The sequence below is a fragment of the Mustela erminea genome, chromosome 1, assembly GCF_009829155.1.
Source record: "Mustela erminea isolate mMusErm1 chromosome 1, mMusErm1.Pri, whole genome shotgun sequence".
In the NCBI taxonomy this organism is placed as follows: domain Eukaryota; kingdom Metazoa; phylum Chordata; class Mammalia; order Carnivora; family Mustelidae; genus Mustela; species Mustela erminea.
Window position 1 is genome coordinate 94,428,209 of NC_045614.1, and position 15,195 is coordinate 94,443,403.

A 15,195-nucleotide genomic window follows, 5' to 3' on the forward strand; every position below is an offset into this window, starting at 1 on the left:
AATCCAAAACAGACTCCGTGCTCAGAGTGGAGCCTCACACAAGGATCAATCCCAGTACCCCGAGATCATGACCTGAGCTGAAAGCAAGAGTCAGATGTGCAACCGACTGAGCCACCCAGGGGCCCCATCCCTTGAATTTTTTTATAGTCTAAGACCCCACAGTGTTCAAAAGTTCCTTGAAAAGAAACAAAACCAAACCCTATAACTACGATGTGCTCAAATACCACTGACATTTTTGTGTGTAAACTTTTCATCTTTAAGAAATTATTATTTAAAAAATTTAGTACTTTCATATGATTCAAAACATATCTAAGAAACCTGTGGAAACTCTCCTTTCTATTCTTCCTCATCTTTGCAATTCCAGCCTCTCCCCCCTTGGTATTACCTTCTTGTATATACTCCAAAAGATTTCTATTTTTTTTTAATAAAGATTTTATTTATTTATTTGAGAGAGAATAAGAGGTCACAAGTAGGGAGAGCTAAGAGGGAGTGGGAGAAGCGGGCCCCCCAATGAGCAGGGAGCCAGATATGGGCTCCATGCAGGGTTCAATCCGAGGACCCTGAGAGCATAATCTGAGCAGAAGGCAGGTGCTTAACTGACTGAGCCACTCAGGCACCACATCCTTCTAAAGATTTTTAAATGCATAGCAGGTAAATGAGAATATTTCTCTATGTATTTCCCTTCTCTTTAGCACAAATGGTAGCATATTCTATGCAATTGTTCTGGATGTTATCCTTTTTGCTTTATATATCTTATAGATTTTTCAATATGGATAAAGAACTTTCTCATCTTTCTTTGCAACCTCATAGTATATAGTTGTGTGGATAGATAACAAATTTAACAAGTCCTTTATTGATGGGCGTTTCATTTTTCCCAATATTTTGCTCTTATAGCCAATGCTTTAACTAATTACCGTGTACATGGATCATTTTGCCGGTGTATGTATATTTAGAGGATAAATTCCTGGAAGTAGAGCTGCTTGCTGTTCAGAGGCATACACATTTGAATTTGGACTGCTGTTCCCAAATTGCTCTGCAAGGCAGTGTGATTGTTCCATCACTGTCCATGTGTAGACACACGTTGTAGTCATGTTGCACACACACACTGTGCTTGCTTTTTTTACAAATATCACATTCATTCCATTTCCACATGGGTTTTCTAATTACTATTTTATACTTCTTTTTAAGCCAAGTTTGTTAAAGAATTCAAACTACACAGAGGTGCCTGAGTGGCTTGGTCATTAAGCATCTGCCTTGAGCTCAGGTCACCATCCTGGGGTCCTGGGATCGAGTCCCATGGTCAGGCTTCCTGTTCAGTGGAGAGCCTACTTCTCCCTCTCCCTCTGTCTGCCACTCCCTCTGCTTGTGCTCTCTCTCTGTCAAATAAAAAAATAAAATCTTAAAAAAAAAAAAAGAATTCAAATAACACAGAAGTATGTAAAGTGAGAGGTCCATGTTCTCCATTCTCCCCCACACCACTCAGGAGGTTTCCTATGGCAGGTTTGACATTTAATCTTCCCATCGTTGTGTGATACCAATGCTCACAGGCACAAATGGGACTGGACTGGGCTTACCATTCTGCAGCTTGCTTGTCTTCACTTAGAAGTACATTGTGAACATCCTTTCATGTTAGTATATGTGAATCAACCTCATTTTTTTTTTTTTACAACTTCATTTTTCTCCCCTAAAGATTATTTATTTATTTATTTGACAGGGAGAGATCGCAAGTAGGCAGAGAGGCAGGCAGGCAGAGAGAGAGGGAAGGAAGCAGGCTCCCTGCTGAGCAGAGAGCCCGATGTGGGACTTGATTCCAGGACCCTGAGATCATGCCCCAAGCTGAAGGCAGTGGCTTAACCCACTGAGCCACCCAGGCGCCCCTACCACCTCATTTTTAAAGAAGATGCATGATAAGTGAATTTATCAATGTGCCAAAATTTATGTAGCCATCCTCCTACTAATAGATATACTGTCTGCTTCCCAATCTTACCACTACATCGTGAACAAATTAGTGTATATCCCAATTCCTGTTTCAATAGATGACTTCTTAAATTGCTGTGCTGATATCTCATAATATGTTAAACCATCTATCTGGGGGTATTTAGATCATTTCTATGTTTTAGGTCATTTCTGCTTGCTTTTGATGATGATGTTCATTGATTGATTGAGTCATTCACTCAGTGACTACTTACTGATCATTGACTCTGTGCCAAATGCTAGCCTAGTCACTGGGATGCAGAAGGGAAGTCCCTGGCCTCATAGGAGCTTATCCTCTAGCTGGGGAGATAGGCTACAAACCAGTAAACAAACAAGATGGTTTCACTTTGTGGTCTGTGCTATGAACAATACACACCAGAGCACACCTGGAGGGGGAGGTCTGCCACTTTGGGTGGAGAGACAGGTTGCTTGTGAGGCTGTCCCCTTAGTCCACATGTTGCTAGGAACTGCTTTATGCATATAATTTTTTCGCTCCTCGAAATTACTTTTTGGAAGCCATTCAGAGAAGTAAATGAAAGGGTATGGACATTTGTTTATCTCTTGGTGTGTACTGCCAAAATATTGTCCAAAAGCACTGAAATGGAGTACAGGGTCCCTGCCACCTATGTGATGTCACCATCTTCTGTGGCCTCCTGGGCTGTGCCGCCCTTCACATGGTGGGTGAGCTATCTGACCGGGGGGACTGCAGGAGTTGTTGCACATTACATAGAGCCGAGAGATGGGAACATAACCTGTCACCCCTTCTGCATCTCCAGATGCTCACACTTGGCACTTTCTGATACTTTGACTTAGTAGGCTGACCCTGGGTTTTGGAGCCAGCGTGACCTCTGTGATCTTGGGGAAACATAATGATAACTGGGGCTCAATATATCGCAGTTACAATGTGACTGGTGTCTGAAGTCAGGATTTTCCTCTACAACGTGAATCAGTGCCAAGAGAAAATTGTGAAACACATTTTGTTTTCAGTTACCACCCAGCTCCCTTCTGGGCTGTTCTCTTCCGGCACCTCCCCTTTATCCTGCCAGGGTCCTGGCACTCTGCCTTCCTCCCGGCAGCTGCGCCAACGTGCTAACACAAGGAGTGGCTCAACACATGATGCTCCTCCCTTTCCCTTCCCAAGAAAAAGTTGCAGTCTTCCCTGAGGCTTTCTGGAAGCAGCGCCTTCATCTGGATTCTAAAAAAAACGGTTTTAATGGCGATAATTTTCGTCACTAAGGCATATATCAAATCTCAGGATGTTGGCATCTGCCATCTTGGCTGGCATGCAGAGCCAACTCCAGGAGAGCAAGAGAGGCCGGGATGGGTAACTTCATCTTTACTATGGTCTCCTAAGCCTCCCTTATCTTTTCATTTCCAGGAGAGACCCTCCCCCTGGCACTGGCCCTGTTTGCATTTGTTGGCTTCATGCTCATCCTTGTGGTGGTGCCCCTTTCCATCTGGAAAATGGGCCGGCTGCTCCAGTACTCCTGTTGTCCCGTGGTGGTGCTCCCCGACACCTTGGTAATGCTCTTCTTTTTTCCTTTCAGCATGACGCTGACCAGCTGTAGTTCGAGCCTTAGTCTGGTATGGGCATGCACTTTGTGAGGCTTTACAAGCATTTGCACAAAGAGAAAGGGAAGAGGATTTATAGGGATTCACTTCTAATCAGTGGGGCTGGGAGAGAAGCCCCTTCTCTGGGAGTGGTGACCTTCCTCAGGCTCCCGTCAGGCCACTGGTACTTACCCTTAGGACCAGGCACTGCCAAGATGGCAGGTATGTTACACCAGCCAGGATGCTTGGCATTTCAAGAGTCATGCACAGCCTTCCTCTTCTAGACTGGCCTGCAAGAATTCTGTCTCTTGCAGTAAGTAAAACAGCAGCTACATCCAGTAGTATGTTCCAACCCAGCATACTCAGTTATGCTCTGCATGCCAGCCAACCATTGGTCCCTCATTGGTTCCCAATGGCAAAGTGCATGTGTGTGAAGCATGCACCAAGGACACTGGGCCACAGGTTTGAGTCTCCAGTGCAGACAGGTCCTATGCCCACCCCAGGGTGGAAGAAAAGCAAAAGCAAGCTTCCAACAGCTCCTTTTGTTCCATTTTCCTACCTCCTGTGCCCTCTACCCATCCCCAGACCTCAATACTTAAAGCAGGACAAAAGAAAACAAAGGAACAACAAATAAAACCCATCCCATCCCTGTCAGGCAGGGATTTCTCACAGTTCTCTCCTGGGAAGAGGAGTTTGCAGTTGGCTTCTCAGAGGCAGCTAGAATCAGAACATCCCCCAGTTCCTTATCAGCCTGGGGTCACTCTGGAAGGAGTCACTCTTGTGGTATCTTCATGGCCCTGAGGAGTGCAGGCTGTGTTCTCCCTGCACAGGGGGAGTAATCCTCCCCGTGACCCTCTCTCAGGACACCCCTTCACCTTGCTATCCTAACGCCCACTCTCTCTTTCCGGCACTTGTATGAAGTCCTACCTTTAGCTGATGCTAGTGCAGAGTTAAGCGCCAGGCATTGTTCTTTTTTTTTTTTTAATTAATTTTTAAACTTTTTTATAAAAATATAATGTATTTATATCCCCAGGGGTACAGGTCTGTGAATCTCCAGGTTTACACATTTCACAGCACTCACCAAAGCACATACCCTCCCCAATGTCCATAACCCCACCCCCTCTCACCAGGCATTGTTCTAAGGCTTGACGTACATCGACTCATTTCGTTTTTCCTCTTCCATCATTGCTTACCAATGTGCATTTCATCAGCACCCTGCCAGCCTCTCTGAAAGATTCAGTGTTCACTGCTAACTGGGAAGGCATCGTGCTGTGGCGAACACAGCGGGGCAGGGTGGGCCTTTTCCCCTTCTTCAAGAACCCCCGGGGTTCAAAGTTGCCAGGACCATTAAAGGGTGTGTATTCACCATTTGTTGGAGTAGTGTTTTATAAGTATCAGTTGGGTCAAAGTGTTTGATGATCCTGTTCAGTGATTCTGGTAGACCTCTATTAGTCATTGGGAGGGAAAACACATAATCTCTGGCCAGGTGTGTGGATGTGTCTGTTTCTATGTTTGTCCATTTTCCCTTCATGTGTTTCGATTCTGTTTCGGTTGCATGGATTTTCTCAGGTCTTCTTCAGTGCTTTTATCATCACGAAGTGTCCCTCTTTATCTCTGGCACTATTCCTTACCCTGCTAACAATATTGATCTCCACTGTTTACTGTTTGTGTGACATATATTCTTTCCATATTTTTCTTCTACATGTATCTGTGTCCTCATATTTAAAGTATATCTCTTGTAGCAGCATATGTTGGTCTTAAAAATTTTTTTAAAAAATTAATCCATTCCAATAATCTCTGCCATTTAATTGGAATGTTTAGTCCATTAACAGTTAACCCTGATCCTCTCAAATTCTGACTTCTGTGTTTGTACCAGTATTTGTCAGTGTTGTGGCATGAAGAGAGAGACTTGCCCTCGGACAAGGAACTGTGAAACTCATCCACTGACGTTATCGCCTTCCAACTGTCAACTTTTGGTTGCTTGGCAGCGCCTTAAGGAAGTTGATTTTATATTCTGATCAGTTTTTATTTTATTTTTTTATTAACATATAATGTATTATTAGCCCCAGGGGTACAGGTCTGTGAATCACCAGGTTTACACGCTTCACAGCACTCACCAATATTTAATTTTGTTCTTAAAAAATATTTTATTTATTTATTTGAGAGGGACAGAGATATTGAGAGAGAGCACAAGTCTGAGGAGGGGGAGAAGCAGGCTTCCCACTGAGAAAGGAGCCAACGTGGGGCTCGACCCCAGGACCTTGGAATCATGACCTGAGCCAAAGTTAGTCACTTAAAGACTGAGTCACCAAGGTGATCCTTGGACAGTTTTTAAAATTATTATCTGTAGGAGGATTGGTCTGATTGGGACTCCTCCACTATAGCAGTCCTGGACCAACCCAAAATGATCATGGGAGGGAGGCATCCATGGCTGAGGTGGTCACAAGCCCTTCTTTTCCACATGTGGTGAAAAAATTCAGCCTAACTCCATCAGTTAGTCACCTTTTGTCGTTTTCCTCTCAACTCAGTTACTCAAGCTTACCCTCTGTTCACAGGGTGTTCCATTCCTAACACTCTCTTGCATTTCTCCTCTCTCGGGTGCATATTCAGCAGCCCAGCAGAGGTTCCTCCCTGCCTCAGGATCAGGGGCACTAGCATCCTTCCAGGACCCAGAGTAAGGGACAGAGCAAAGAGCTAGGGAGAAAACCATGTGAAGGGTCATTTGCTTAGAGAATTTCAAGTGCACAAGAAGAGCCCTCAAACAGCAAGAGCTCCTAGGGATCCTAATGGATTACAAGCCACAGTCTAAACATAGCTTTTGGAGAAAACCAATTTTAGAGGAGACCAGAAGCAAGGATATTCTGTAAGAAGTGTGGCCACTTTAATCTGTGGAAGATAGATATCATTACCCTTGATTTGATTAGCTTTTGCTTTTCTGTTATCTTTACCAGCCTCCCTACATTGTCATCTCTTTCCATAAGGTTTTTCATTTTTATTGGTTCTCCCTCAATTTATTAAGTGGACAATCTCTCTGAGTATATGTATTTCCCACCGTATTGTATGAGAAATTGATCATGAGTATCCATTACACCCAAACGGATTCTGGAGCTGTACATCCCCACTACCCTCTGCTTTGCCTCAAACTTTAGCACAGCCTAGCTGCACTTCAACATTCGCCTTAGTTAGAGATAATCCTCTAAGGTAACTTCCAGCCTTCCTTGCAAAAACCCACGCATCTTTCCGATTAAACCATGGGAAATTACCAAGTGGAAATCCTCGACAATTCTTTGAAAATCCCTTATTGAGTTTTTAAGTGTTTAATTTATCTGTTTGGATTAAATATTTCATGTCTACATCTATAATTTCATGGTTGATGATGGTTGCACTCTGAAATACACCATTAAGATTTTCTATCCATTCAAATTTATATCACCAAGTAAAACTCTAAAGCAAAAATATATATGCAAAGAAAATCATATCGAGAATGCTCAGTGTATAGTCTCTATTTTAAAGCATTATTTTTTTTCCTTGTCTTTCATCCATAATTTCTTGATGGGGATAGAGGCTTTGGTGCTAAGGGGTCTTCCTTTCTTTTCTGTGACTCACTTTATTCTTTCTCTTTTTGCTGTCACAGTCCACTTAACGTAGGTAGCAAGCATAAAGATGGCCCCACGTTAGTCATTCTTCAGTGGGTCGTTTGAAGTTTGGCTTTGTATACTTCATAGAAGGTAGAGTTTGTGAGCTCAGATGCCTCTGGGGCCCAGAGAGGTACAAAAAAAAAAAAAAAAGTGCACTGCAGTGAGCATAATTGGATAGGGAGAGATGGTGGGGACCATGGTGAACATGTTTCAGTTAAAAAGGCAGCTGTTTTTCAGTTTCAGCATGTTGTTGCTGAGAGGAAATGCGAGCCAATGCTACCAGATCTGTAAGGTGGTTTTTTTTTTTTTTTTTTTAAGACTTATTTATTTTATAAGGAGAAAGAGAGAGAGTGTGTGTGTGTGTTGGGGAGGGGTAGAGGTAGAGAGAATTGCAAGCAGACTCCCCACTGAGCACAGAGCCTGATGTGGGGCTCGATCTCATGACCCCGAGATCATGGCCCGAGTGGAAGTCAAGAGTCAGATACCCAATTGACCAAGCCACCCAGGCACCCAAGTTTTAAGTGAGAAACCAGAAATCAAAACGTTTATGAGAAATCTCCTAATTTTTAAATGTTGAAAATATTTCAAATAATATCAACAGAACCTTGCTTGAAAGTTTATTCTAACCTATGGGACAGCAGTTGCACACCTTCTGAACTTCTGAGCTTATGTTTTATTTTCCTGTTCTAGATCTACACTGTCCAGTATGGTAGCCACTCTCCACATGTGACCATTAAGCACTTGAAATGTAGCTAGTCCAAATTGAGATGCACTGTAAATATAAAATACACAATGGATTTTGAAAAACTCCTTATTATTTTTATATGGATCATAAGTTAAAATAATATTTTAATAATAAAATGCATTATTAAAATTAATTTTACCTGTTTCTTTTTACTTTTTAAAATGTGCTACTAGAGAATTTTAATTTACATATATAGCTCAAATTAGGTTTCCACTGGAAAGTGCTTCTCTAGAGTTAAAAAAAATAATCAGATATAATCACTGCAGATTTAGGTAGCTGGTATCCTAAGGATCTGACTGGACCAGCAGCCGTGAATTGATGGTGGGCTCCACACTGACACTCCTCCTGAAACAGGGGTTAGAATCATCTTTGTGGTTTTTTGCTGCTTGAAGTTGATCAGGTAGCTGGGATTTTTGCAACACTCTCTGTCATTGTGGCTACTACTCTACCATCATATAGTACTACCATTCCTCTAATGAATATTAATGAAAATGATTTTTTCAGAAAATAACCAATTCACCCCAGAAGTTAATCAGCTGCAGAAGGGAAGAAGTGGAACCCTGTGCCATAGCTGTGCTGTCTTCTGAGGAACCCTTCAGGGCCTGGCTTTAGCAGCCTTGGGGAGGGCCCAGCGGAAACTCAGACTCCGGTTGGCACAGCACAACAGCCATGAGGGGAGAGACCATGTATCTATTTTCCTCCATGGACAGAGGACAAGAAAAGCAAGAGGAGCCTGGTGTGTCCATGTCTAGAGGCAACTGTCTGAAGCAGACTGGTTTGGCAGACAAAGCAAGAAGTGGGGGTCAGGAGATGTGACCTCTAGAACTGTCTGCCATTCACTGACTGAATGACCCTAGAGAAAGTGGCTTGGTTTCTCTGGTCCTCAGTTTTCTCACCTAGAAAGGGAGAATTAAACATAAAACCATCAATCCACTGTATCTCTCTGGCCCTTGCAGAGATTTGGGAAATTGGCAGCGCTGTACATTGGGATTGGTTCAACTTTTCGGCAGAACAGTATATAAATTGCAACAAGAATGATAAAAACTCTTTACACCAGTTGGCTTGGAGAGCCACTTTCCTAAAGGAAAACTTGATGGGGAAAGGAAGGATGAGTACAACAGTGTTGACTTCACTTCAAACCACATGTCTGTGCAGAGGTCAATGGCTCAGCCAGCGCTACAACACATGACCTAGAAAGAGGTCACAGGCCCATGGAAAATGGGCAGTGCTGTGCATACAAGAGATATTGTAAAGGGTAAATAACACACGCACACTGAGGGCAGCAGGTAGAAGGTATGTGTATGAGGAGAGGAGAATGCCGAAGGATGTTGATAATAAACGTGGTGTTTGCTGTGTTCCTTTTACCTGTAGAGTTGTTAAAGTATAGAATTAAAAATAAAAAGGGGTCACCTTCGGTAATCCTTTTGGTTTCTTCCAAAAAAGCGGTCTTTGGGGTTCTAGTTACATCATCAACCTTGTGTCCAGGGAGGCTCCTGAAGGCCACCATTGGCCAGGAGTTGTGGAGGTGACCCCAGGTAGGGGATGTGGCCGGAAAGGAGAATCCTGACTGGTGCAGCTGGCCAAAGCCTCACCTGGTCAGGGTGCTCCACAGGAAGTCCCTTGGGGGTACTTCTCCTCCCTAAGACAGCTCACTCAGGGTGTCCTCAGTGCCTTCTAGCATGCTCATCCGGGACCCACTTTTGGAAGCCTCTTCCTGCCCCTCTCCCAACCAGGTGAGGAAGAGTCAGGGCTAGGGAAGGAATGGAGAGGTAAGTCTCTTGAGAAGTGAAGGGATTAATGGGCAAGGCCTGTGCGTTCCTTCTTAACCCCCAGCTTTGGAGCCTCTGAGTTGGTTTGTCTCCACACCAACTTCCAGGACCCCTTCCAGCCAGCCCAGAGGTGGGGACAATGTAACTACTTCAACCAGGTGTTTCTCCTACAAAAGAGAGGCCTACAACCCCCGCTCTCTACCCTAGTGGGGTCTCAAGGAGCCAGAGGGTGCGCTCTCCAGGAGGATGATACTGTCGAAGATCTTGCCTTTGTACAATTTGTATGCTTCCGTGTTGTTGGATTTCTTCATGAAAAGTATGTGTTAATTTTACATTTAGCCTAAACTGGACATATTTTCAATGTGCAAAAATAAAGGCTATACTACTGTACCGGCCATCACTTTCCCTTGTCCCACTTCTTGCTCCTCCCCCCTGGGGCTGTTGTCCCTCTGTCACCTATCCAGGACTAGAACCCAGAAATCACCCTTGATTTCCCCCTGCCTGAATCCCTCTCACAATTTGTCCCAGTGCTCATCCATTTCTCCTAGCATATATATGTATATAAAAAATTATCTCAATTATTCTGTTGTCATCCCAGTTCCCAAACAAGCATTTACTGGGGTCCAACCATGCAAAGACATTGAGCTAGTTCCTCATAGAGGGGGCTCCCTCCTCTGTAGCTGGTTATTCCCTCCTGGAGTGCTTATATCCTGACTCCACAGGCCTCCTCTCTTTTTGCCCCCATCACCTGGCTCTTTAAATTATGACACTTTAAGGAGTGAAAAGGGGCACAGTCAATAACTACAACAGAACAGGAAGAACACGCATCTTTGCACTCAGTGCCCATAGAGAGCCCCTGCCCCCAGAACCAAGCCCACCTCTCAGCCCTGTCCTCAGGGAAAGCTGCCAGAGTCCAGTTGAACAAAACCTTCTGCTCCATGAGGTTTACATTTCCACTGGGGAAAGCAGAAAGAATAATAACAAAATAATACAAAACCAAATAATGATAGTAATTACTTTTTTAAGGTGAATTATCTGGTATATTGGGAGTGTATAAATCCTATGAAAAAGGCAAAGGTAGAGCAGAAAATGGGGAGTGGGGGGCAGGTTGCAGCCTCCTCTAAATGAAAGTGAATGAAAACCCCCAGACCACAGCTCTCCCCTCAGTTCCATCCTTACACAGCCACATGGGGTGGGGACATTAGGAGTGGCTCTAGAACAAAATAATTTGGCACCAAATCTTTAGGAGTCTGCAGCCTAAAACAAAAACTTCATTTAGTATTTGTCCGGTTTGTATCGATAATGTATTTTTGTTTGTTTTTGGAGCTATTCTCTTAAGTTTTCAGAACAAGTAAATAATTATGTTTGATAGGAGCATAGATTTCAGGATTGGTTAAAGAAGGCTAATTAACTCACAAATTTGAGTGGGAGCAGTGTATTGTTAGAACTGAACAGAGCATATCAAAATGAAGTCATGCCTTTGTAAAACATGTAATTAAAAATATATTTCTTTTCTGGCTCCCTGCCCCCCCCAAAAATGGCCGAGTAGCAATGTTACCCCATAATGCACATAATGCATCCTGATGGCTACATTATGGTTTCTAATGCTATTTCTTTCCCCAAAGGAACCAGGGTTTCTTAAACAATGTCTGATTCCATGTCTAGTCTGGGGCAGAAGAATATGAGGCGATCTCAGAACACCTAACATGCTGGGCCAGAAGCAAAGCTTTTGAAAGCTAAAAGGTCCCCACCGGTCAAAGTTGGGAGAGTGTGAACATCAAAATGAGAATATTGGGGCGCCTGGGTGGCTCAGTGGGTTAAAGCCTCTGCCTTCGGCTGTCATGGTCTTAGGATCGAGCCCCACGTGGCGGGGAGGGGGGTGTCTCTGCTCAGCAGGGAGCCTGCTTCCCCCTGTCTCTCTCTGCCTACTTCTCTGCCTATTTGTGATCTCTGTCTGTCAAATAAATAAATAAATAAAATCTTTAAAAAAAAGAGAGAGAGAGAATATTGGCTGATGTCAGTACATTTGAAATGTCACAAGTCCATAATAACACATAAAAAGAGCAACACTAGTACAGTGACTTCTCAGAAAAGATGAATAGAATGCATTTCAATTGAGTCTTGTTATGCAGTCATGTTGGGTTTATTGACTCACCATGTCAATGAAGAATACTGGTAAGTGTAAATACCTCAGTCAGAAGGGTTGGTTCTCTACTGCCACCAATCCCTGGCCCAGGCTGCAGCCTTCTCCCCACTGGATACCTGCAGTAGTCCCTTTACTGGCTGCTCTCCACTCCAGTCCTTCCGCACTTGCCTGTCTCCTATCGTGCCAGGGAGTCCCAGGGACGTGCCTTTATTTTTCTTTTACAGAGGCTTTGTAGGTTCAGTTTGTCTGTCTAGCCTCTGTGCTATTCTTCCTCATCTTTTACATATGTACTGTGTGTATAATGTATATATCTTAAATATAATATATATTTTCTTATTTTCCGTGTGCCCTATTTTATCCATAGGCTAATTCTCTGTGGATGCAGAGGTCTCAGTGTCCTTTGAATCTGGCCTGACTTGATCCATCCCTTCAGGGAACCTTCGCAAAGCTTCTGGAGCCTACTTGGAAGGGGACCTCATTAAGTCCACGGGTGTCTGGCGCCACCTTGTGTTGAGTACTGGAAAAAGTCCTGTTTCCTCTGAGCCAAGTTTCCTTGATGGAGAAAGGAAAACTCCCACAAGTTTTCCTAGAATGAGAACTCAATTACAAAACTTCCGCGGGCTTGGCCCCTAACAAACCTCCACTGTCATTAGTGGATTTAGAATTTAGTGGCCGCCGTATCCTCACGCGGACTCTGTCTCCACCGCATATTAGGGGCTTTTTATTTTTTCTGCGTGTTCTGTTTCTAGGCTATTCTTGGACTAGACCGACTTTTTGGGGTGTTCCTCAGTCATGGTTCATGAGAGGGCAGTCCTATCAAACCACTGTGGCACCTACTCTGAAATTTGAACCTGGCATACAAGAGTTGACCCCAAATTACAGTTTTTTGTCTTGTGGGTTCCAGGGACCCTCAAGTCCTCAAGAACCTAACAAAAAAGCTTGGAAAAACCCATTCTTGCCTAAAGTGGGAGCAGGCACATGTGGAAGTAGGAGGCTCCCAAAATGAAGACACAGCCCTTCCAGCCTCCCTCAGTGAGAATCTGCAAGCCCAGGAGAGGCTGCAAAACCCCATTAAAGATTCTGGAGGAAAAACTGAGCAGAAGCATTCCTGGGTGCCTGCAGGAAGTCTCAAGAGCAAAAGCACAAACCCTGTAACTGTGAAGGAGGCACTTGTCCCTGGTCCCTCCATTGGGGAAATTTTAAAAAGCTACTTAAAAAATCCTGGCTGTTAGAAAAATGAGTGTCTGTATAAACCTCAGTAACTGCTACATTTTGCTTCTGGATTTTAAGCCACTCATCTCTGAAGTGGCCCCATGCCTCATTTCCTGGAGATGCCAGCCCGTCTCTGCCAAGCTGCCTTGGTGTAAGATGAAGCCTACAGACATCATCTTGGGTTTCTAGCCTTAGGAAATTTTACCCCAGAACTAGGGCCATCTGATGTCATCCCACTTACATTATTGAGGCTGAAGGGCCTTCGCAGGTGAGGCTCAGGTCATGAAGTTAACTCTCCACTCTCTCATCTTCACGTTTGAGTCTTGCCAATTGGAAACAGATCAAAATGGAATAGTGCTTTCTCAGATTAAGCCTAGATTGTGGAGCATGGCCAGTGGGGTGAAGAATTACTGTGTTTTAAATGAAGAGTCTTAAGTTAGCAGATGGCAGCAAGCAGATATTGCAGTTTAAATATGTGTAATTGTAAGCAGTTCTGTTTCAGTCCCTGAGAGAAGATGTTTGTCAGAAAAAAGGATTTGTCTCTTTTCTTCCTTTCCCCTCATTTTTTTCTCCCCCCCTTCCTTCCTTCCTTCCTTCCTTCCTTCCTTCCCTTCCTCCCTCTTTTTCTTTTATTCTCTTTTCTAACAAAGTTTTAAACTCTAAAGGAGAAGTTTAGTTTTGGGTTGGCATAGACAAGTTGCAAGTTGAAGAACTGACAGTCAGCATTTGGGTCTGAGGTGTGGTTCTAACTGTGCAGGTGCTGGGGATGTGGACAGTACCAGCAGGACGTGGGCTAGAGCTGGGGCCCACTCTTTCCTTTGGCTAATGACTTGTTTAAAAAAAAATCACATCCCCCCCAAAAAACATTTATTCCCAAATCAGAGCTTTTGAATTAGATACCATTTAAAACTTTAAAAAGGTATTAATTATATTGATAATTCAAACCAGATAACGTAACTTTTTATCTTAAATTCAAAGAACGTAGTTTTTAAAATTATCTTGAAGTCATAAATGTGATTCCTACGGAATGCAAAGTCAGGGATTTAGGGCACAGCTTTTTTGATTCTGGGACAGAATCCAGATATCTCCTCTAACATTAACTAGTTGTGCCCCATGAGGCAGTATGCTATGGTTTCTAAACACTGATAGATTTTATGAACGGATTCTATGAGAACCCACAAAATCTGGAAATTTTATGAATTTGTAAAATTTTCTTCTTTAACTTTCTTTTTAAAGGTGAAATAATCTGATAACATTTTTTCAGTTATTAAAAGGTTATAATATTATTTGATATATCTGGTAATATATTTTTAACTTTTTAAAGATTTTAAAATTTATTTTAGAGAGAGAGAAAGTGGGGGCGTGGGGGAAGGCAGAGGGAGAGGGAGAGAGTGAGTCCTGAGCATTGCCACGCTGAACACAGAGCCAGGCACAGTGCTGGATCTCCCAATCCTGAGATGGTGACGTGAGCCTAAACCAAGAGTCAGATGCTTAACTGACTGTGCCACCCAGACATCCATGGGTGGATATGTATTTAAATTCTCTCTCTCTCTCTTTTTAAAAAGATTTTATTTATTTATTTGACGGAGAGAGAGAGATCACAAGTAGGCAGAGAGGCAGGCAGAGAGAGAGGAAGGGAAGCAGGCTCCCTGCTGAGCAGAGAGCCTATGCGAGGCTCAATCCCGGCACCCTGGGATCATGACCCGAGCCAAAGGCAGAGGATTTAACCCACTGAGCCACCCAGGCGCCCCTAAATTATCTCTCTTTTTTTTTGAAGACTCTGATTGTTTCAACTTTATTTTCAGGAATATTTAATTTTATAAAGCATTCTGAGTGGTTGTCCTCTTTTTTTTTTTTTTTAGAAGATTTTATTTATTTATTGGACACAGAGAGAAAGAGAGATCACAAGTAGGCAGAGCAGCAGGCAGAGAGAGAGGGGGAAGCAGGCTCCCCCACCCCGACTCAGGGCTCGATCCCAGGAGCCGAAGACAGAGGCTTAACCCACTGAGCCATCCAGGCATCCCGTATTTAAAGTGGATATGTATATAAAGTGGATATATATATATATATATATACATATATATATATACACATACATGTGTTTTTAACTGAAAATGTATTGAAGTATATCTTGTATTTTATGACATACTTATTTGGCTT

General features: G+C 43.2%; 1 protein-coding gene across 6 annotated transcripts in view; it reads left to right on the forward strand.

The window, feature by feature from the left end:
- IL20RB (interleukin 20 receptor subunit beta) overlaps window positions 1-10,583 on the forward strand; it is a 44,474-nt gene extending 33,891 nt beyond the window's left edge. For 3 of the 6 annotated variants that reach the window (XM_032333965.1, XM_032333992.1, XM_032333959.1), the window contains 2 exons: window positions 3,353-3,495; window positions 8,413-10,583. In XM_032333965.1, the coding sequence (XP_032189856.1) occupies window positions 3,353-3,495; window positions 8,413-8,520 (251 nt within the window). In that variant the 3' untranslated portion in view covers window positions 8,521-10,583. Of the gene's footprint in view, window positions 1-3,352; window positions 3,496-5,401; window positions 5,586-6,726; window positions 7,314-8,412 lie in introns of those variants that run through there. The other 3 variants (XM_032333976.1, XM_032333983.1, XM_032334001.1) reach the window with 3 other exon arrangements.
- The last annotated feature ends 4,612 nt before the right edge of the window (window positions 10,584-15,195 follow it).